This window comes from Sitophilus oryzae, unplaced genomic scaffold (genome assembly GCF_002938485.1).
Source record: "Sitophilus oryzae breed Bouriz unplaced genomic scaffold, Soryzae_2.0 scaffold_371_pilon_pilon, whole genome shotgun sequence".
Taxonomy (NCBI): Eukaryota; Metazoa; Arthropoda; class Insecta; order Coleoptera; family Curculionidae; genus Sitophilus; species Sitophilus oryzae.
In genome coordinates, this window is record NW_022146942.1 from 330,147 (window position 1) to 354,562 (window position 24,416).

General features: G+C 33.8%; 3 protein-coding genes across 4 annotated transcripts in view; 1 reads left to right on the plus strand and 2 right to left on the minus strand.

Annotated features, from left to right (window-relative positions):
- The window catches only part of LOC115885092 (multidrug resistance-associated protein 4-like), a 166,132-nt gene extending 163,577 nt beyond the window's left edge, over window positions 1-2,555 (plus strand). For both annotated transcript variants that reach the window (XM_030903877.1, XM_030903876.1), the window contains exons 15-16: window positions 56-275; window positions 1,710-2,555. In XM_030903877.1, coding sequence (XP_030759737.1) covers window positions 56-275; window positions 1,710-1,983 — 494 coding nt within the window. In that variant the 3' untranslated portion in view covers window positions 1,984-2,555. The remainder of the gene's footprint in view (window positions 1-55; window positions 276-1,709) is intronic.
- A 3,973-nt stretch (window positions 2,556-6,528) lies between these two features.
- Window positions 6,529-24,416, minus strand: part of LOC115885089 (multidrug resistance-associated protein 4-like) — a gene marked incomplete at its 5' end in the record, with an annotated part of 30,356 nt that continues 12,468 nt past the window's right edge. Inside the window, 11 exon segments of the mRNA XM_030903873.1 lie at window positions 6,529-7,038; window positions 9,913-10,158; window positions 12,325-12,452; window positions 12,513-12,692; window positions 12,753-12,876; window positions 12,932-13,038; window positions 21,335-21,485; window positions 21,542-21,962; window positions 22,019-22,212; window positions 22,272-22,427; window positions 23,910-24,166. Coding sequence (XP_030759733.1) covers window positions 6,583-7,038; window positions 9,913-10,158; window positions 12,325-12,452; window positions 12,513-12,692; window positions 12,753-12,876; window positions 12,932-13,038; window positions 21,335-21,485; window positions 21,542-21,962; window positions 22,019-22,212; window positions 22,272-22,427; window positions 23,910-24,166 — 2,420 coding nt within the window.
- On the minus strand, window positions 15,000-17,360 carry LOC115885090 (zinc finger MYM-type protein 1-like). Its single transcript, XM_030903874.1, has 2 exons — window positions 16,193-17,360; window positions 15,000-16,147 (listed from the first exon to the last, which is right to left on the minus strand). The coding sequence occupies exons 1-2, from the start codon at window positions 17,278-17,280 to the stop codon at window positions 15,157-15,159; spliced, it is 2,079 nt and encodes a 692-aa protein (XP_030759734.1). The 5' UTR covers window positions 17,281-17,360; the 3' UTR covers window positions 15,000-15,156.

Below are 24,416 nucleotides of genomic sequence, written 5' to 3' on the forward strand. Positions count from 1 at the left end.
AATAATTTAGATATATATAAAAAATGGTTAACTAAATATGGGTATTATTTTTTAGATCCGTTTGATCAATACAACGATGATACCTTATACAAAGCTATTGAAGACGTCGAATTAAGAGATCCAGCTAACATAATCAACAGATTGGAAAACAGAGTAATGGATAGAGGGGCCAACTATAGTGTAGGACAAAGACAACTCATTTGTTTAGCCAGAGCAATTATTCGTAATAACAAAATATTAATGTTGGATGAAGCTACTGCTAACGTCGATCCACAGTAAGTTCGAAATGTTAATAGTCGTAATTAAGTCAGTTAAATAGGATTTATTAAAGGGGTTGTAGCGTTGGAAAGCTAATTCAGAGTCAGGAAGCATGTGTAATAAAAAATGGGGGCACCCATATAAAATAAGAAAGTTGATGTCAACTTCCGGTACTTCCGAAAGTGCCGCAGTTATTGAAAATATTTTTAATCTGTAGATCTCGTTGTAACACAATGATATGTAAAAAATCTCCGATCTAGATAGTGTGGTTCTCTAGAAACTTCTAATGAACGCTCAGCCTGGGACACCTTGTGTACCCACTTTGCTGAAAAAATGCATTAAACTGATATTTAATCGTCCGTCACATGGGAAACATCGTTCTAAATAAAAAACAACGGAAGTCCTTCTTGCGGTGCCGTGCCTGTCTTCAGTCGTCGGTGATCTCCATGACTATTTTGTTTAAGATATTTCTATCTTTTGGCTGCATGAAACAGCCTCTCCACCCCAGACCGGTCCAGTTCCGTGTGTTTCTCAGCCATGCCAGTTTCTTTCGACCCACCCATCTTTTTCACAATCGAAAGCGCCAACAAATAAGAAAATATACGTATTTTTGTAATAATCTACTTATAACTAAAAGTGTCTAAATACGCTACTGGAAGCATGACTAAAGGTAAAAAAACGTAATGACACTTACCGTCGTAAATATCAATTCCGGCTTAGAGTAGTCCACCTTTTTACAAACTATGGCACTGGCTAACCATCGTAGATAGTTAAAAACTACTTTAAATAGTTTTCTTTACAATAAACACTAATAATTGTTAGAAAGTTGTTGAAAAGCTACAAAAACTTTCAACTTCCTCAGAAAACTCACAACTGCGCGCTGTCAAATATAATTTGAATGAAAACGTCAAATGTCAGCGTAATTCCTACAGATTTCGACAATTTCGTAGTAAAGATGAATTCACAGCGATCCCGCTAGTAGTCATTGTAATTTCCCTAATATAAGTTAATTAGAAAACCAAAAATAATTTTTCAAAGGTATAATCCTGGCACAATCTATGCATTTTAATTAGAGTTATATAGCTATACAAATATTTAGTTTAACGTTTTTATAGGTACCCAAAAAACATTAATATCGTCGATTTTTGCGGAACACGGTTCGTGATCGCGATAAAATGTAAACTAACGTAACATTTCGGAAACTACAACGTAACATTTCGGAACTCTAGTCGAAAATTTGAAGAGTCCAAGAAGTTTTGCCATCTCTTGGGCCCTTAGCTTGGGCCTCATGGCTAACCGTGCAAATCTAGAAAAGTTCTCTTTGATGTCAAATCAGAGGTCAAATGAACCAATCAAAACATTTAGCTTTCCTACACTTTTTTCTAAGTGTCGAAAAACAACCCTCTAATTTGATATTTGTCTAAATTTACTTTAAATCTGAAATATTTCAGAACCGATGCCTTGATTCAGAAAACCATCCGGAAGAAGTTTGCCGACTGTACTGTCCTTACAGTCGCTCATCGTCTCAACACAATAATGGATTCTGATAAAGTTTTGGTTATGGACTCTGGAACGATGGTTGAATTCGATCACCCGCACAATCTGTTGCAGAATCCAAACAGTGTTTTCTACAATATGGTACAAGAATCGGGCAGATCTATGTCCGAGCAGCTCAGAAAAATAGCAAAGGAGAGTTTTTTAAGACAAGATAGTCTCCTAGAATAGCCCAAAGCCTGATTTTATTCTGGTATTAAATATTATGTGTTTTAGAAGCTAACAAAACTTAAAATGTTTCACACTGTGATAGTATTATAATTACTTACATATTAAAGTATATTTCTTAATTTTGTGCATTAGAACTCGGTGATAAAAATATTATATCTTTAATAGTTTAGTTAATAAATAACAGAAACAATATATTTTAATACATCCAGAGTAACTGGTAGAAACATACATAGAGAAACAATTTAGTATGGTGCTAAAATACTTAATGCAATGAATACAAATCTTGTTAGTTGTAAGATTAAACGTAGTTTTTAAGGCAGCCTATTTGCAATGGAAATCCTACTTAATTTTTTGTTTTTTTAATTAATATTTTTTTGTTTTATATATTTATAAAGCAAGTTTTTAATTATAACAACTATTTATTGTAAAGTCTAAAAGGAAAATTAATGGTGCTTAAATGTAAATGTACTTAATTTTTATATACTTAGATAAACATTATAAATAATTGATATTTTTTAAGTGTAAATATTTATGTATTTTCTTAATTATATAGAATTATATTGATATTTTTATATTATGTTTTTTTTTGTATCCTCCTTATTATTTTATTATCCCCCATTACCATTATTACTACCTTATTCTACGTATAATACCTACATTACATACAAACCATACCTACAAAATATTTCGTCTCTATATACAATATTTTGAATACTGACATAGGTTTTTGCGCTAAGTGATGACTGCGAATTTCTCATAATTTTTTATTACAAAAGCATACTTGAATATTAAAATAGTCTAGCAATTATATGAATATCCTCGAAGATCAGCATTCCTAAGATGCCTTTATTTAAATGCAACAACATCCACTAATCTACATTTTCCATAGTAAGTAGAATTATTAACCATTTTTTAATGTATTTCAAGGTTGAAAAGCATATTTCGCACCCTACTTCGGTGCATCCTTAGGGAAGGACATTTTACTCTAAGAGAAGGACCTGCTATACCGGATGCGTCTCAAAAGTGGCTCACCCTTATAACTATTTTATTTTTTTCTGATAAAACAACGAGATTTGGTATGTTAATGTATGACATAAATTCGGATTGATTGACATGTTCCATTGCTTTCGGTCCCTTCCGGTTTCACCGGAAATTACTACTAAGTTTTGATTTTTAAATGGTACCCTCAGTATTTTTTACTTTATTCGATAGAAAATGATATTCTGAATAGAATGACGTATCATAGTCAACTTTTGACATTTTAGCATATGGTTTATTTGAAATTATAACATGCGGTTCACAACGACAATTTGACTCGAAATACCCAGTGTGTGGTATCAAATTATTCGTAAAAAAATGCTTTTTCCAAATATGCTAATGAGCCACCTTCGTTCCATTTGCAAAAATTGAGATATAATTAAAAATACGATTTGAGCATCTTTTAACCAGCCAGGATAAGACACTAAAAACATTAGACGATCAAATCTATTTTTCCAAGGCTCTTTGAATAAAAATTAGTGTTACAGCCCTGGCACTCTAGATTAAAATTTAAAGTACAATTTGTGTTTGAGCGAATATGTCAAAAGTTGACATATGATAGTGTCATTTTCTATCGAATAAATTAAAGAAATACCGAGGGTGTCATTTAAAAATCAAAGGTTGTAGTCATTTCCGGTGAAACAGGAAGTGACCAAAAACAATCGAATACGTCTATCAATCCTAATTTAGGTCATAAAATATACTAACATGCCAAACCTTTTGTTATCTGAAAAAAATAAAAAAGTTATAGGGGTGAGCCACTTTTGAGACGCACCCGGTATAGGCCTTAAAAAGATGATTGAATGAATGAATGTATAATTTTTTATATTTGTTCAAAATATTGTAACAGTAAATCACGAAAATTTACAAAGTGTGTGCTTTGCTGTTATAATCCCATCAAAGACAGAATGTGAAAAATACTCGCAACGCAAGTCTCACTACGCAATTCTTACACTACACAAAATTGTGAGATCTCATGTAAAGCCAAGTCGGTTTATTTTATTTGGTTTCTATAGAAACGCCTATTCAACAATTTTGGTATAAATTGATAGACAATCATTGTAATTGTAAGTCTTTATCTATGTAGACAATTATAGAGGGTTTTCACATACACTGGCAAAATCGGTGACGTTGCCGCTGCTGAAATCAATTGAAATAAACTTTGAATTATTATTGTTATATTGATATTTAAATAAAATAAGAGAATATCAAAACTTTTTGTCGACTGGAATGTCAGTTATCGGTGGCGGCTAGACACAACTTTTAATCCATAATGATATTTCGAGATTTTTCATTTTTTATATTTTTTTGTTTATTATAACAAGCTAAAATAACGTAAAATTCAAAATTTGAAGTTTGTGAAATTTCTAGAATAATAGATGGTTATTTTTAGTGATAGGAAAAACCGAATAATTTCAATAATCGAGTACTCGAGTTTTAAGCGATTTCAATAATCGAGTACTCCATTATAGAATCGAGCGAAATATCCCTCGTATTTAAAAATACGGTTTTTCGCCCGTCGCTTGTTGTACTCGTAACGCCAAGCAGTAATTTGCGTGCGCAGAGCACATAATATTCTATCGGTGATGAATGGCAAGTAGCAAGCGACGAGCGATTCGCTTGCTTGATTTAGTTTATTTCAAGGTATTGTCGATGTACGTCGTAAAATTTTATCACTCAGATACGCAACGGATAACGTCATATAAATTTGCTACCTGCAATGTATGTAAAAAAATTCGCTCGGCTTTTTATCCAGTATGTCACATTAAAATCGAATTTCAATTTATTTTATTCTAGAATCGCTTGCGTTCGTCGCTCGTAACTCATCACTTGCATCACTTTCATAATCGAGCGATGTTGGTTATTTCAATAATCGAGTACTCGAGCGAATTTTCGCTCGAGTTATCCCATCACTAGTTATTTTCTTTGCGTAATCTATGCTTTTAGAATTTAGAAGTACCATGGGATTTTGACGATCTATCAGGGTGCATCCACACTATCCTAGAAACGGCGTAACGACCTTGAATAGATTTCCAGTAATTCTATTGGGTGAAATTTTTGACAGATGAATTTGACAGATAAAATTTCTGACAGATGAATTTTTCAGCCAATAGAATTACTGGAAATCTATTCAAGGTCTTTACGCCGATACGCTGTTCCTAGGATAGTATGGATGCACTTTTAGTGCCAGAAAGCATCCCAGAAAAAGCGGAACGGCGCGGGCGATCGACGTAACGACCTTGAATTTGTTTCCAGCAATTCTATTGGCTGAAAAATTCATCTGTCAAAAATTTCAGCCAATAGAATTACTGGAAATCTATTCAAGGTCGTTACGCCGATACGCCGTTTCGCTTTTTCTAGGATGATATGGATGTACCTTTAGTCACTGTCGAAATTAATGAAACTTGACAGGAGATAATTTATAAATATACCGGATGCGTCTCAAAAGTGGCTCACCCTTATAACTTTTTTGTTTTTTCCAGATAAAAAAACGAGATTTGGTATGTTACCTATAGTATGACATAAATTAGGAGTGATTGACGTATTCAAATTTTCTCGGTCACTTTCCGTTTAACCAAAAATGTTGACAGAAAAAAGACTACAACTTTTGATTTTTAAATGGCATCCTCGATATGTTTTACTTCATTCGACAGAAAACGACCCTGAATAGAATTACATATCGTATGTCAACTTTTGACAAATTCGCTTAAAAAACATCGTATTTTAAATTTCAATCTAGAGTGCCATGGTTGTTCTAAAAACACGAATTTTTAATGAAGGAGCCTTGAAAAAATATATTTGATTGATTGAATTGAATGATGAATTGATTGAAAACGAATTGATTGAATTGAAAAAAATATATTGAAATGTTTTTAGGGTCTTATCCTGACCGGTTGAAAGATGCCCAAATCATTCATGCTCAAATTTAGAATATAATAATATAGGGTGACTCATTGGCATATTTGAAAAAAGCATTGTTTTACTAATAATTTGGTACCACACACTTAGTATTTTGAGTCAAATTGTCGTTAAGAACCCCTTGTTACAATTTCATATAAAACATATGCGAAAATGTCAAAAGTTGACATATGATATGTCATTCTACTCATAGTGTGATTTTCTACCGAATAAAGTACTAATATACCGAGGGTGCCGTTTAAAAATCAAAAGTTGTAGTTATTTCCGGTGAAACAGGAAGCGATAAAAAATAATTGAATACGTCAATCAATCATAACTTATGTCATATGCTAAAATACCAAATCTCGTTTTTTTATCTGCAAAAATAAAAAAGTTGTAGGAGTGAGCTGCTTTTGAGACGCACCCGGTATAAATATTATGTCCTCTTGATTAGTAAAAATTAATATTCATGCTTTAACCACAACGAAGTTACAGGAGGTGTAAGTTGCTTCGAAAAAAGGTGGTACGGCTGTGCTCGGCTTGGCAGAAGCCCTCAAGATGTATTGAATGCTACTTATTAGTAGACAAAATAAAGAAAATTAAAAATAATTGTTTATAGCTATATTTTTATAAATTAAATATTACATTTATGCACAAAATTGGTCAAGCTCCATTATTCCAATCCTCCCCTTCCTTGCTTTTCTTCTCTAACCAAGCATGCCAAGCGATGTCTTTCAACTGTTCACTCATAGCAGTTCCAGTTTCCAACACCATTTTCGTAAAATGCCCCTCCGGCATTTGCAACAGACTGAATGGATGATCAAATTCCAACATTTTGCCAGCGCCCATTACTAATACTTTGTCGGAGTCCATAATGGTGTTTAGACGGTGAGCAATTGTAAGCACAGTGCACTCTTTGAATTTCTTTCTTATCGTTGTCTGTATCAACGCATCAGTTCTAGCATCTACGTTTGCCGTTGCTTCGTCCAAGACCAGAATTTTGTTGTTTCTTAGGAGGGCTCTAGCTAAACAAAGTAGTTGTCTTTGACCCAAACTAAAATTACCACCTCCCTCTGACACTTGGAAGTCGAGATTATTAACTAGATCCTTTAATTCAACCTGTAAAATTAAAATTAGATATAATATTCTTGTATGTTATGTAGTATACAGGGTCCGGCAATAGTGCGTCGGATATAGGTATGTAGCTCCTAGAATAAAAAACTTAGGAATTTTGTTCAAGTGCAAACCTAAAGTATGTACTAGGATGTATTTCAGGAAAATATTTTAACTTCTATAGGATGGCTCAGAAAAGTGTGAGTGGATCGGGATGATTTTTTTAAATGGAGTAACTTGTATATTATTGTATTTTTAGCTTCCTTTCAAATCACTTTACATAATCTTAAGATATGAGTAAATATATGTCGATAGTTTCAGAAATATTAATAAATAAATAAAAAATATATATTTTTCCTTACAGCCTTCCTTAAAACAAAATTATTAAAAGTATAAGAACTATCCTGAAATCAAAACTGTAATAGGTATTTACTTTATATGGTCTGTACATACTTTGCTATAAACAATGGTAATCGTAAATCACACAGGATGTTCAAAATTCTACGCCAATCTTTCTAAAAAATAAAATAATGTTTTTTTTTTTTTTTTAAATGGAACACCCTATATATTATTTTTTTAATAGGAGAATTAAAATTAAAAAGTCGTCTGCAATTTGCAGACGACCAGGCCATAATTGCAAACGACAAAGATGACATGGAATATATGGTGCGGAAAATAATTGAAGAATATGCTAAATGGGGTCTCACAGTAAATACAGAAAAAACAAAATACCTTCCAATTGGAGCTAATACAGAAAATCTTATTTTAGACAATAATATGGAAATTAGGGCATGTGAAGATTACAGGTGCCTGGGATCGATATTTACAGGAGATGGAACGGACGATAGAGAAATAAACAACAGAGTAATACAACAGGCACGAAGAGTTATCAGATGCATAAATGGCATTCTATGGAGCACTGAAATTACAAAAAACAGGAAATATAATATATACGAGACACTAGTTAAAAGCATATTACCTACTCTATGGATGTGAAACATGGCGACTCACTGAAAGAAATAAAAGGAAATTAGAGACAACAGAAATGGACGCGATTAGAAGAGCAATGAGAATTTCACGGAGGGATACGATCAGAAATGAAGACATTAGACAACAGATGGGAATAGAGGGAACAATAGTAAATGATATAGAACAAAAACAATTAATATGGTACGGCCACGTTCAGAGAATGCACAATGAAAGAATTCCAAAACAAGTCATTCATTGATACCACTGGTAAACGAAAGAGAGGACGTCCCAAGAAAACATGGATGGAAGGAATAAGAAGGTCGATGAGCGAGAAAAATCTGACCGAAGATCAATGGGAAAATCGCACAGGGTGGAAGTTAGGCATCGGACAACGTCGTAGGACGTTCTGACCCGAATTTATATATATTAAAAAAATGAACATTTTTTGTATTTAGAGTATTTCACAATTTTTAATGGTTTTGCAGATATTCGCGGTTATATATTTCATATGGCTTTTTGCAGAGTTAATTTTTATCAAAGCTATCCAATGACTTTTCTTTGGTATTTTACCATTGAAAAAGTCATATTAAATAATACTGCATGTATCTGCAAAACTATTAAAAATTTTGAAATACAGGCAGTCCTCGATTTACGTCGTTTCGTGTTACGTCGTTTCGAGTTACGTCAAACAAATTTTTGTCACTATTCCTCAAAGTTACGTTCCACTGTTTCGAGTTACGTCATTTTTTGAAAAGAACGATCCAAATTTTAAAAGAAGTTTGGACATAAACAATAAAATTTTAGCAACATACAAGGTTGACAGATCCTCATTATGAAAAAGCGGGACAGTGTTGATCATTATTTAATTAGCAACTATTACGACTTTTGACGATATCCACAATAAAAGTTCCAACCAAAAAAAAAATAAATATATACTTTCTAAATATGTTTACTTTACTCTCTGGTATTTCTGTAGTTGCTATATTAGTATATGTATTATATTTACTATTATATGGATAGTTAAAAATACTTTTTTGATTAGATAATGAAAAAGCCAGGACTGTAAAAATACTCGCCCTAATTTGTTTTTCATAAAAAAATACTTTTTTTATATTTCTGTTTTTTTTAGTTTTTTTTTTGTTTCTTGTATTATAAGTTTAACTATATACAATACACTGTTTCTCATACCTCAATTGTTTAAAAATATAATAATATTAATATATACACGCACATTTCTTTATTTTGTCGTATTTTTATCTTACAAAAGTACCTAACTTCTCCATTTTCTATAGGATCTTATGACAAAATAAGATTCGACTTACGTCGTTTCGACTTAGGCGCTATTTTGAAGAACCTAACCCGCCGTAAGTACGAGGACTGCCTGTACTTAATACAAAAGATGTTCATTTATTAACTCTCCATCTAATAAAACAATAATATGCAGAGGGTGTTTCATCTAAAAAAAAACAAAGAAGAAATATTTTATATCTTACATCCTGTATGATTTAAGAGTACGATATTTATAGCAAAGCAAATAAATACCTAATATAGTTTTGATTTCAGGACAGTATTTCTTGTATTTGTAATAATGCTGTTAAGGAAGGCTGAAAAATATATATTTTTTTGTTATTTATATCTTTGAAATTACCCAAATATATTTACTCGTATCTTATTCGATTATTAGATATTACTCAGATTATGTAAAGTGATCTGAAAGGAAGCAAAAAATGCAATAATATCAGGGTATTCCGTTTAAAAAAAACGTCCCAATCCACTCACACTTTTTTGGGCCATCCTATAGAAGTTAAAATATTTTCCTGAAATATATATCCTAGTATACATACTTTAGGTTTGCGTTTAAACAAAATTCTCAAGTTTTTTGCCGAGTTTAGTAAAAATAAAACATAATACCTCTTCTAGTACGTTCCATAACAATTTATCGTCAAATTCATTAAATGGATCCAAGTTGTATCTTAAAGTAGCACTGAACAATACTGGCTCTTGAGGAATAATAGAAATTTTCTTCCTTAGATCATTCAAGCCTAAAGTCTTTGTGTCGATGCCGTCAATTATAATTTGACCCTCGATGGGGGCTAGTCTAAATAATGCAGAAATTAGTGACGATTTTCCAGCTCCAGTTCTTCCAACTATACCGATCTAAAAATTAAATAATTCTTTTAACAGTTTATGGAGTTTACAGTGAATCATAGCTGAAACAAACATTTATGATTGTATATGTAAAAAGAGAAAAGAAGAATAATTTTGCTAAAGATTTTACATATGGTAGTCGCAAAACAATTTCCGATGCACGTAATCAACTTTGAGTGACAAACGATGGCGGCAACGCTGCCAGATTGTGATGGATTTATGAGATTGGGAAAAAATGTGCAACGTTCAGTGAACACAGCGGCTGATCGACTGCTGAGAATTTTGCTCAGCGGCTGGCCGTTGTTTGTGTGTAAAAATCGACCGTTTAAGAAGAGACCGGGAAGTCGCTTACTCAGCCGCTCAGTCGCTGACCATCCCTAAACGCGCACATTATATTTATTATATAATTTTTTAAAGATTTTTACGTTTAATTTTTAATTTAATAATTAATATTTTAGTAACTAATTTATTTAGTAACAGTAGTCACTAACACTTACAGTAGGAATATTTAAATTTAAGGAATCAGCTACACGCTACAAATCGAAATAAGTGGAAATAACTTTGAAAGTGGTATAACGTGCTTACCAATCAAACTTACTGCTCTGACTGCCGTCAAGGGTAAGAAAGGACCTTTATTCTCACGTTCCTGTGCCTTTGTTATGCAGATATCAAGCTTTCACTTTTTTCAAATATTGATATATTGACTGATGTAAATCTTTTGAGTTACCAATAGTTACCAACACAGGTAGTCACAGTCACAAGGAGTTCAAGCTGAACAGGTGAATGCCCAAAAGTTTTATTTCAATCGGATTGTATAAAAACGAAACAAAGACTCGGTAAAGGGTTAATTGAAGAGCATTCAAAAGAAGAATTGGGTTTTGAAACCTTAACTCCATCGAAAAGCACTGAGTTTAAAAAATTAATGGCTGCCCGTACACGGAAAGGCCCGGCCTTCGAACTTAGCCTTGAGGCCGGGGCTTTCGCCCAAATTACCATAGCGGGAATATATCCGCGGACTTTGCCTTTCACGCAAACCATATGGTTGCTATATATTAGACCATTTACTACGTTCTTAGATTTTAAGTCCCAAACATCGCTCCTGAGATTTTGTCCCGCTAGAATAACCATCCGGAGCGCTGGACGAAGAATTTCGGGAAAGCTCCCGCCAGCGGGCGGCTGGCGGTTGACTATGAATACGACTGTTAGAATCAAATGGAGTAACGTCGGAGTCCGACGACAGGTGTCGCGCGACAGTTTTTATCCAACATGTCGTCTAAGCGACCGACGACGCTACCGACATTTGTTCACTACTGTCGTGTCGTTATTCATATGCACACGCAGATTTTTGACAAAAAAAATCGATTTTACCGGGGAGGAAGAAAAAAAAAGTCTTCTAAAAGTCGTCTCATCGCTGAATAAATGTTTTTTTTATGAGTAAGGAATAACTTGCTTCCCTAGGTCTGTTTTTAAACAGAGATAAAATGGGGTTTCTTCATCATCTTCCATCTGTAATTCAAGGAACACATTTTTCTCAATCACGTAATCAGACATATTTATTAATTATTATAACTACTTCGCGAACGTCCTTTAAATACTGACAACTACATCGTATATCTCGCTCATATTGTCGCCGACATCGACAATGATATTACGACAGCGATAAGCGACACTGTCGCCTGTCGTTGTCGTCTGTCGCGGCCGCTTGTCGCTGTCGCCGTCTTCGGAATCATACCTTAACAGTTAGTTTTGACGTAGGAAACGTCAAAAGTGGATGTCGTCCGATCGCGACCAAATTTGGTGGGTAGGCTATTGAGCGACGGTGCACACGGGCCCACCCTGCAAAGTTGGATACGACGTTTCGTTTACATCTTTATCAGGGTAGGACTAAGGATTTGATATTGAAGAAAAATGTGGGTCGATTTTGGCATAATTGGGGACGGGTTACAGGATGACGCCCTCGACGTTTCGAACCGATGATGCCTCTAAATGGACGAAATCATCAGGATTTTTCTTAATTATTGGTCGATTGGAACCAAACTCAGCACGTGGATAGAGGTACCCGAATGGAGTGCTCAGACGGACAGACAGATTTAAAGTGGAGTTTCACTTCAAATATGCGCACATAGTGCACACACAATTTTTTTTATTAGAATTGAATGATTAAATTTTACATACCTTTTCCCCAGGAAGAATTTCAAAATCTAACTCCTTCAAAACAGGCGGCTCTCCTTGGACATATATCAAGCTCATTTGTCTAAATTCAATTTTTCCAGCTTTTGGCCAAGTGCCTTTAGGTTTTCGATCTAAGTAATAACATTAATGAAATACATTTTAGAATAATTAATTATCTCCTCTAATCTTACCTGATGGAGTTTCAAAGGGACCTTCATTCTCGAGCTGCGTATATTGTAATACTCGTTCTACGCTGGTCAACTGATTAATAACTTCCGCAGTTTGTCTCATGCCGTATTGTAACATTCCTGTTAGAATTAAAGATTGAGATATGGCCAGACCTACTAAACTTCCATTTTCTATGTAGCCATCTAAAAAATATATGTCAATTTTATTAATTTATATTTTGATTTTGAATTATCATTTCATACACTCTGTAGCTATTACAAATCCAAATGTGATTATAGCAGTGAATAACACACAAATAATATCCAACCACAGGCCAAAGGCAACTATACACATTATTGTTAAGAACCATGCGGATGTGTGTACATTCTAAAAAATATTGAACAATATTTATATTACAAATTTCAATGGTGATATAGCTTACCTGATGTTCATCAAATTCTTTTATCAAAGATTTTTCTGCTTGGGCGGCTCGAATAGTACTTAGGCCATTTAGTGTAGAGTTAATGTGAGAAAACATCGGAGATTTCGCTATAAAAAATATTACAATTTATTTTATACAGTGTCCTTCATTAAAGATGCTTTAAATTATTGGCTTATTTCCTATTCTTAAGATTAGACTCTGCTTCAAAAGTTACCTATAAATACATCTATTTGATTTTTAAATACATGTTTAAATATATGTATTTTTTTCAAATTGTTGAATTTGTAGGATTATTGTACCTTTATTCATAATTTTTGGTGAGTTTTTTTTTAACCATTTCGTTATATTATAATCGGTAGTTTTGATATACCATATACTAAAAGATCATGCTAAGTGGAAACCAATTTAAAGCGGATCTGAAGAACCTGGAAGACTCCATCCGTAAACTGGAATGGGAATCCCCCAAAAATTTAAGATAGTCGAAGAAATTTCTCAGGGTGTACCGTGAAAAATCAAGATTTTCATTCATTTAAGTAAGCAAGCCCTTCGGAATATCACAGGGTTTTTAACAGGGCACTGTCTGTCTCCTGGATGAACACTTCATTAGATTGAAGCTAAGAAACAATGGGGCATGCAGATTCTGTGAGGAAACATCAGAACGCCAGTGCACCGAATTTTTTATATAAATATAAAGTTGGTTATTGGTGAGGTTGATTGCGTTGGTTAGTCTGGGGTAAGTTTTTTGTTTGTTTAGATTTCACGCGAAATATTCCACCGATTATCGTTTATGCGCATGCGAAACTGCGGGTTAAGCTACACGGTCCGACTAGATGCAAGAACTAATCTAATATGTTTTTTTTTCGTAAATATCGTAATCTTCACGTCTTTTGTCTTTTCTTCTTTCAAAACGTAATGGTAAAAAAGGTGAAAACTAGCAACGCTGCAAGCAGTGATGGAGTGCTCTTTAGACGCCTGTTATCTAGTAGAGAAAATGGGTAAAATAAAACGTTTTTAAGCGAAAATTGGACAAATTCAAGATTTTTGGGATTAATTTTGAATATCTTAAGATAAAAAAATGAATTACAAAAAGTATAATTTAATATTTTATATTTAAATGTAATGTTTATGTTTAAATTATTTCTACAATAAAATTGTTCAGGCCCGTATTTTCTGCATAAAAGCACATATTGTCATTATTACCCAAGAACGGTAAAGTTTAGGATTGCTCATCCTCATAAGACGTACGTTCGCCTCTTCCCGCGCTTCAGCTGACAGTTGTGACGTCATTGTAGTCCTTGTCATGATAGTGTGTATTATTAGTTGCCTATGGTAAACTTATAAAAATAACAGCTGAGAAATTTTGAGTTAATTAGTTTGTCAATTTTAAATGTGAAAAAGGTGTTTTTAAAGTTTTTAGAGCTATAGAGTGTTTAAATACGTTCATTTTGTGTTGTGGATTGTGACAAAGTGCTTACTAAGTGCCTACGATATTTTTTATTAATTATTTTAAAGCAAAATATGAAAGTACTTTAAAAAGAATGCCTGCAAAGGGTGATGCTGGGAACTGATATTCTTAAAAATGCAGTATCCGAATATTTAATACGTTTTATACAGTTAATTTTCTATACTGCATACATATAAGGTGTTTAAATAAATAAACTAAATAATGAACGTTTTGCATCCGGCAACCAATAATGGACGTGTGTATTATTGATTGCTGGATAAGGACTAATAACCATGACAAAGACTACAATGACGTCACAAAGCGAGGAATTTTCGCATGCACCTGGCAGACACTTTTGGCTGAATGAGCAGTCCTATTAGGTTAACTGTTTTTGATTATTACCTATACAGAGATTTAATGTGTGCATGAGCATGGCATTAACTATATCGAGTTTTTAGTCTTACTTGAGCATATTTAAATCAGTGGCGGCTCGTGGTCATTGTTATAAGGAGCTCAATATATCTAAATACATTGCGTCAATTTCTTACAATGTACTTATAGATACGTTCAAGTTAAAGGAAAATAAATCTAAAAATAAATACAAAATCGGTTAAAACCTACCGTCACTTTTCAAAGAGGCGGTCTAGTGCCATTTCACTAAAAATCCAGTCACTGTTCTTTACACAAATGTTCCACGTTAGGGTTTAAAAGACACTTAAATAATAATGCCAAAAAAATATAACTACATATATACACATACACATTTCTAAAAAGTTTTATTTCACATTTTTCTATATTTTAAGTCAATGCGGCGTTCTTTGGAGATCGCGAAATGATCTATCACCAGTTCGTTAAAATTACCAATGTTTTTTATCATAGACTTCTCCACACTTAACATTGTCAAAGCGCACAACCTGTCCTGTCCTATAGTATTTCTTATTAAACTTTTTATTCGTTTTAACGTTGAAAAACTGCGCGCACTTTCAACAGTTGTCATGGGTATCGTACATAAAATGTTCAGAAGCTTAATTGTTTCGGAAAATGTAGTACTTAAATTAATGTTGAAAAAAAGCTTTAACAGTTCTGTAGCTCCATCGTTGTCACGAAAGTCTTCTCTATCAAAAATTACATTTAATTCCGTTTTTAATTTAGCAGAATCTATAATAGGATAATTTACTTTAATTAACTCTAAAATATCCTCTGGAAACTGTTGTTTAAAATTAGCATAGTTTTCTTTCCGGATTAACTGTTCTAAAACAAGGTGGTCAGAAAATTTAAAGCGATTTTCAATCTCTACAATAATTATATCGCATATCTCTAGAGCTATTCGCTTTTTTGATTCAAGGTCGCCTCTTTGTCGTTTATTATTTTTCTGTTGTTCAGGGATCTTTTTATCGTTTAAAATAGTTTCCCGAATCCTTTGAATCGTCTGCTGAAAATGTGATGTCATTCTTTGTACTTCTGTAGCAACTAATTTTCTTTTTTTTTGTAAATTGTTAAATATCTCAGAGTGAGGTAAAATTAAATGAAAAATATTTAACCAATACACAAAATCACTGTTTTCTAAATGGTTTAACAATCCTGTAGCTTGTTGTAAAGTGACCGAATCGTCCTCTAACTCAATAATTCTTTCCAAGCAAATTTTAATATTTTCTTTATTTTCAAAAACAGTTTCTACACACCTTGTATTAAAATACCATCGTGTCGGAGCCGCTCTAGGAAATCGTTTTTGTAGTATTTCATCTAAAACTTCTGTTCTTTTGGGGGACCTTCCAAAAAAACTTGAAAATGCATGTAGATTGGCAAAAAATATCTTGATGCATTTTTCTTTGCTAGCAGCTTTTTGCAGTATCAAATTAAGGTGATGAGCATAACAATGCACATAATGAGCGTTGGGATATTTCTCTTTAATTTTAATTTGAACGCCACCGAAGTTTCCACTCATTACTGAAGCGCCATCATAACATTGAGCAATAAGTTTTTCTGAACCAATCCCTAAAATGTCCAATTCATGAAAAATTGCTTTTGCCAAATCATTTGCCGTCTTGCCCTCCGGTTTTATAAAATTCCAAAATCTTTCACAAATTGTTCCTTCTAGAATATAACGAATTATTAAAACCATTTGAGTGTTATTTGAACTGTCGGTGGTTTCATCTACTTGAATGCATAAAAAAGGAGCTTCTTTCACTTCGTTTTTAATATGGTCTTGTGCAACAAATAAAATAGAATCTAGTAAGTCGTTTTCAATAGTTTTTGACACTTCTTTAAAAGATTTACTATGTTCTAGATGGTCTTTAAAAATGAAATCTAATTCAGCCACAAAATTAATTAGCCCCCGAAAAACACCGGGATTTTCTGAAATTTCACATTCATCGTGACCCCTTAGAGCAAGCTCGAAAGCTCCGCAAAATTTTATACAGTTTAAAATTTTATTTAAAATATATCGATTTTGGGTGACGTTTTCATTAAATTTCTGCACAGATTTTCGGTAAGTGCTATCAAGTTGCAATCGTATATCTACTCTGCCAAGTGCTGAAAAACTGACCATACACTTAATGTGATCGGCTGACAAAGAGTGCTTCTTGATCTTCTCCTTTAAATGTTTTAAATCAGTCACCCCTGTTTTACACCACACATCGTTTGTAGATGAAAACAACAAACAAGGAAAACAAAAAAACATGTTCCTGTCTTTACAGCCACATATAAAGTCACATAAATCGTACATTGTTTTTTTAAAATACCGATTTACACTCTTGTTTTTATCTTGGGTCACTTGTTTTAACGTTAATTCCGGCAAAGGCCGACCAGTGTTTTTACACTCTAAACGTTTTTCGAAATTTAAGCAATCGTTTTCTTTTAATCGCACGATTTCACAAACTAAACACAATGTTGTTGGTTCCGACATTTTAAAATATCTATTCGAGAATCAGTCAACAACAGTTCATTATTTATTCATAAACAGAACATTATTAATTAAATTTAGCACTACACCTCAAACACTCGGGCTACGACAAAGCTACGACAACCGACAATTAAAACTAGATCGGATTTATATTGACCAAACCAAACATTATACGATAAATGATACAAAAACCTTTTTGTATTATAATTTCAGTTTTTATAAACACCCAAACCGCCTAAACTGCGTAAAATTTCCGGCGATATGGCTGAAATTAAAAACCGAGCTGAACTGAAATCCTTTTACGAACGACGCGGTCAATGGCCAAGGCCATTTGCCAATATAGACTATAGCTATCGCACCTTAACCAATTATGTTTCCTATACGTAGTATACCTTACCTTGTTGGCGTCACGAGCCGCGGCTTAGACAAGGAAAGGGGGCAACCAAACCTCTCTTTCCTTGTTTAAGAGCCGCGGCATTTCGAGCCAGGGTTGCCACAAGCTACACAATTGTGTACTTTGCTACACATTTGCTTCAATGATTGCACAGCTACATCACAATCGCCTGAGTTACACATTTTCAGAATTTACATAATATTTCGTATAAAAAATAATAGCAGATCAGTAAATTAACTGACAAAAGCTGATTTTTTTGCTTTTAATTTATATAAGTTAGTATATCAAAAGAGGCCACAAGAACTGACAAATACCATCATTTTCAGTTACTAGACATGAAATATATTTACAGAATCGCGTTGCCGGTGTTTAGTAAACTGAATATGAACTGGGTCATGAGTCAAAAGCCAATAATAGACAATAACCGCCTAAAAAAATCTTTTAAACGGCCAAAGTACATAATACCTACTTTGGCCAAATTTTACTGCTTAATTACGTCACTGTAGTCACAGTCTCACCTTCACTTGTTTACATATTATCCATATCACTGGAATATCATTCAGTTCCTATTTCACTTCCTCCCATGTCAGCAACGACTGGAGATTCTATGGACAAATTTGGCCGATTAAACAGTCCTGAATATTTTACAGTTTTTAACAACAAACCGGGGTTTAACAAAATTAACCGGTCTAATTTGTCCATAAATCGTTAGTTTCGCGGCATCAATTTTGACGTTACTGCAATCCTTGCTGGCATGAGAGGAAATGAAATGGGAAATGAGAAATTAATATATTGACGTATACAAACGAGTGGAAGTGACATTCATAATCATGTTTTAAAATTTGGCGAACGTATGTCTTATTGGATAGTTTACAGTTTTAATGGTAATGAATGGTCAAGTTCTACACAATCAAAAATTTTCTTGTGCCAACCCTGTTTGGAGCTTATAGCGGGAACGAAGGACAAAATTAAATTTTGACCGGTACCTGTGACCGGTACCTACCTAATAAAAAGCGTCTAAAGAGCACTCCATCACAGCCAATGACTAAAGAATACAAGGACGTGTAACGGCCATATACGGGCTGCACCAGAATTTGTGACCTTAGACGCCATTTTTCTGGACATAACGAATGAGTCATCAGATGATCATCAGCGACAATTTTAGCGATTTTTAATAGTTGGTTGTGTCTAGTGAACTTTGTATAAACTTTATTACAATGGTAATTTGTTCAGCTTTCAAGTGTAAAAGGCGCAATAATAAGAAACAGCCAGGAGTTAGGGTTTTATAGGGAAATAAACAGTCCACTACACCTTTTTAGCGTTTTTTTTAATTGAATTCGATAATTATTTTTCTGATATTATATGTACTTGGTATGTGCTATACGTCGATACTGGTTTTGTACCTTTCGTTAACATTTTAATACGTTTATTTCGTAATTAATTAATATGATACCAAAGGATACACCATAGGCGTAGTGAAAACATTTACCAAAAATATAAATATCGCTTCAAGCGGCTGTTTGGAAGAATGGTCACAGTTTGGTCTCGGGTCTCAGGTGCTATTTGTCCTTGTATTCTTTAGTCATTGATCACAGCGGTGGGGTTGTCGTGTAGCCATTGGAAATTTTAGCGCTGTTGTCAGATTGTACCAACGGCACCTTATTTTATGAACGGCAGAAAGTAACGTCTAGGCAGTTCTGCAAGAGCAGCTGTGGGCTGTGGCTCCGTGACTGAGGCCGTCGCGTCGCTTCGTGAACGAGAGGTCCGTGGTTCAAATCTCGCCCCGAATCAAAACTTTTATATTTTTTTTAAAGCTGTTTTTATTTTTAAAAATAGCTGTAAATATTTAATAGCAATCAAAATACGGATTGCGTTGGTTTTTATGAAATTCGCGCAAAGCATTTATTGTTGGGATATACGTAGATGCTTGTGGGTTCGAGCCACGACATATATTGAACTTTTTTATATTTTTTTACCAGTGTCGAGGTTGAGAGGTTGGTCTAGTGATTTAATTGCGTTGGTTTCACTCTTTTTGGTGGAGTCAGATTGGTTATTTGGTGATGTTAGTTGCGTTGGTTAAGTTGGTTATTTGGTGAGGTCGATTGCTTTGGTTATAGTGTTGGTTAGTCTCTGGGGTATTTTTTTGTTTAGAGTGCACGCGAAATATTTCACCGATTATTGTTTATGCGTATGCGGAACTGCGGGTTAAACTTCACGGTCCGACTAGAGAGAAAACGAGTAAAATAAAACATTTTTAAGCAGTAATTGGACAAATTCAAGATTTTTGGGATTAATTTTGAATATCTTAAGATAAAAGAATAAATTACAAAAAGTATAATTTAAATTAAAATTAAAAAAGGGTTTTCTGATTTTCTCCTAATTTTTTTCAAGAGACATTGACCATTTGACCTCATGGTTAAGCCGCCACTGTTTTAAATACAGGGTGGCATACAAACATTTCTACACTTGTAATACTGTTTTATATTTTTTTGTCGTCGACCAATTTCAAAATAAATGAAATATTGAGTGCACTGATAAGGCAATTTAGAAACTTTTCTGTATCTGAATTTCTTTTTCTTAATATACAGGATTAGGCAATAGTGCGTCGGAGGTCCTAGAATAAAAAACTTGGGATTTTTGTTTAAGTGCACACCTAAAGTATGAACCAGAATGTATTTCAGGAAAATATTTTAACTTCTACAGAGTGGATCAAAAAGGTGTGAGTGGTTCCTTTCAGATAACTTTACATAATCCTAAGATATGAGTAAATATTTTTTGATAGTTTCAGAGATATTAATAAATAAATAAAAATCATTTTTTTTTAGCCTTTCTTAAAAAATATATTAAAAATACAAGAACTGCCCTGAAATCAAAACTATATTAGGTATTTACTTTAGATGGTCTCAACTTAACCTTGCTATAAATACCGCAATTTTAAATCATACAGAATGTTCAAAATTCTACGCCAAACTTTCTAAAATACAAAATAATTTTTCTTTGTTTTTTTTAATCTATAATATTTTTTCAATAGATGGAGAATGGAGAATTAAAAAATGAACATTTTTTGTATTTAAAGTAGGTATTTCAAAATTTTTAATGATTTCGCAGGTACACGCAGTATTATTTCATATGGCTCTGTCAATGGTAAAATACAAGAGAAAAATTATTGGCTGGCTTTGAGAAAAATTTACTGTGAAAAATGCCATTATGAAATATAAAACAGCAAATATCTGCAAAACCGTCAAAAATTTTGAAAAACTCTAAATACAAAAAATGTTAATTTTTTAATTCTCCATCTATTGAAAAAATAATATACAGGGTAATCCATTTAAAAAAAAACGAAGAATAATTATTTTATATTTTAGAAAGTTTGGCGGAGAATTTTGAACATCCTGTATGATTTACGATTACCATATTTATAGCAAAGTAAGCACAGACCATCTAAACTAAATACCTAATAATAAGTATAATTCCAGAGTTTTTTATTCTAGGAGCTACAGATGCCCGATGCACTATTGCCGGACGCTGTATATTGTATAGAAAATAATGTATCAAAGTATCAATTTCAATTTTAATTGGTACAGTGTAATTTTGAAGCAAAGTTCTATAGAAAGAATGATATTTTGCTTAATTTAGAAGAATAAATTATAAAAATTTTAGTACCTATTCCTTCCAAATGTTTAATATCCTTGGCGCTTGCTATATACCAATTTCTCAACTTCAGAAATATTGCTCCCAACACAACAATAGCAATTATCATAAAATAATTTGATATTGACACATTAATAAGAATTCCAACCATCACTAGTATAATCTGAAATCAAATAGATAATTATAACTGTACACATTTTCAATTACGATCTAAATTACTGTTAAGGCGTCCATTAACACCCTGGGCAATATTTCATCTATGGCGCCCATATCCTTAGAAAATCTATTAAGAACTCTACCGCTAGGATTTACGTCAAAAAATCGCATTGGAGCTTCTAACAAGCAGTGAAACATCTTTCTGTGAATATTCGTAGACGCTTTCATGGACATTTTATAAAATACCATTGCTCTGGATGTGGTCAGTAATATAGCACTGACTATTAAAGCAGAATATATGTAAATGGACACATCTGTTTTCAGAAGTTGATAGTGTGTGCCGTCAATAACAACATCGTCAAATATAACATCTCTATCAAATATCTTTATATTAGACTGATTAATCTCTGTAGCAAAGATAACGTCTGACTGATTAAGGACTGTATTATTTATACTTGTATAGCGTATATCCTCTTGACTAGTCCTGTTAAAAAAAATATGAGTATATTTTGCAATAACCTAAAATATAAGTATCTATACCAAAAAGCAACCCAATAATCTGTACCAGTGCACGCCAGCATGGATAATAAGAACAAAATGAACACAAATATTAATAGACAAAAACTGCCTACGGATTTGAAATAATCTTTGAACGGTGTACTGCCTTCGTAACCACCAGACTCCTCAGCATCATCTCCTCTTACTGTTTGATCAAAAGTGGATTCAGCAACACTCTAAAATTCCCTTGTTAGAAATGTTACATTTACTTGTGTAAATTAGTATTCTGGCTTACAAAAATAGACATTTTGCGATTTTTGATATCTTCAGCATGAGCTTCTTTGATTTTCTCTTTGTCATCTTGAGTTTCGTCAGCTGCTGCTAGTAATTTTGTAAAATCTAAATTGCTGTTGACTAGTTCTTCGTAAGTTCCTCTTGCTTCTACTCCACCCTAGTTTAAACAATAGAATTCTATATTTAGTCCAAGGGTATGATCATATAGAAAAAGTCTCGATGATTTAAGTGAAGGTGAGAATTGAGAATATCAGTTGCAGTTCACCATTTCGGCGATGTAAATGGTGAACAAACTAAATATTGTTTCCTTCCTTGTTGTCTTTTCGTTGTTTGGGAGTGTGATAATAAATTGGGAATGTGATATTCAGCAGTTAATTGTCACATTTTCAAGGAGTGCATTCAACAATCAATCCCAGAGACGAGCACTTGGAAACGCAAGTGAGTAATAGAGGGGTGTCTCACTTGGGTAAAAAATGTACATCTACTGCCAAAATATCATTTTACTGCCAAGCGACTGCCAATGACTGCGAAGAAGGCTGCCTAGGACTGCCATGTAATTATTATTGGCGACTGCCAATGACTGCCAGCAACTGTCATGAACATGTACATTTAATTTCAATAGCGAGACACCAATCGGGAGTAAATCTCTGAAAATATGCTTGCGTCAACTCCCATTAAAGAATATAAGAAAAACCTTCTTCACCTAGGAGAGGCTAAACCTTGACGATCCCGATGGCGGGACGCTCCTAGTCAGGTGCTAGGGGGAATCTCCTCTATGGTACTACCCCAATCTCCTAGTTGAGTCTAAGGACCGCTGTATTGCTGTTGCTGGAAAGCTGTCTAACACCGGGAGACAAGCAGTTTCAGCAAAGACCAACTTTGTCAGAACTTCAATGTAAGGAGATCGAATTGGCAAGTCATCAATTCGATGGAGAACATCCATGGACCATGAATAGGTCCTCACTATAGGAATTTACCTCAAATCCAAGGAGGCAATAGAGAAAGAGAGATATATATTCTATTATAGATTCGATCTGTGAAGGGCACGGATGGCTAAACTCCAAGCGTGGAGACTTTAGAGAATGGACTCGTAAACTTTAGAGAATGCCTCGTAGGAGGTACATTCCTCGGAGGATGAACATCGGTTGTCAGAGGAGAATGGAAATACCCTGTCACTCCTATAACAGGAAAATGCCCATGTATGCTGAGTTATGGACTGTATGATGAGTTATAACTCAAGAAAGGGGGACAGAATAGATCTTTAAGGTCGCGTTGATTAAGTCTTCTTCCTTACAAATATGACTGCATTGGAGACAGTGCTGTCCATCGGCGTTTTTTTGGATATATTATGGTTTTCATAATAAAAATCGACGTAACCTTGAAAATAACCTATGAGGCCGTGGCCCAACATAGCGGCGCGCGTAGAGCGGAGAGGAGGGGACAATAGAAAAAATACGCCTATTTAGTAGGCCACTTCCATTTACTTCAATGTATTTAAACGCTTCTCGGTCCACTCCGCTCTCCGCTACGTTAGGTCATCATCGTACGCTTCATGTGGGGCCACGCACTAAGGAGTCATTAAGTGATGCATCGAGACTTCTTCGTGATGTTCATACCCTATTCGTATTATTCGTCAAACCTCATTTAAAACTAAAATGATGTCAGCTTTCTTCAGATATTGCAGTTGGTGTGTTACTAATATTCTCGTCTTTCCTCTAAGATGCTCCACAATACATTTTTCAAATAAATGTTTGCCGACGTGAGTGTCAACAGCAGAAAGTGGATCGTCCATCAAGTATATGTCAGCTTGACGATAAATAGCGCGAGCTAGATTAATCCTCGCACGTTGCCCACCACTCAGTGATACACCTCTTTCCCCTACCATTGTCTTGTCACCTATGAAATAATTATAGAAATAAAATTAAATACTAAAAGCCATAAAGTAGAAGACAAATATGATTTACTAAAAAAAAACGGACTTCCACTGCTCTTACTTCAACAGTGTTTCTATAATATTCATTTCTATCGAAATCTTCCGCCATCTCGACTGGACCAGCAAAGGATTGAGAATAGATGGAGAATATCTTAACCATCTAAGATTCGCTGATGGCATAGTCCCAATTGCAAATAGTTCTAAACAACTACA

What these genes read in the sequence shown, in the direction of transcription:
- LOC115885090 (XM_030903874.1), bottom strand. Translation starts at nt 17,280, where the DNA reads ATGTCGGAACCAACAACATTGTGTTTAGTTTGTGAAATCGTGCGATTA. An exon ending in GCTAGCAAAGAAAAATGCAT is followed by an intron (nt 16,148 to 16,192) that starts CAAGATATTTTT and finishes AAGTTTTTTTGG; the next exon opens with AAGGTCCCCCAAAAGAACAG.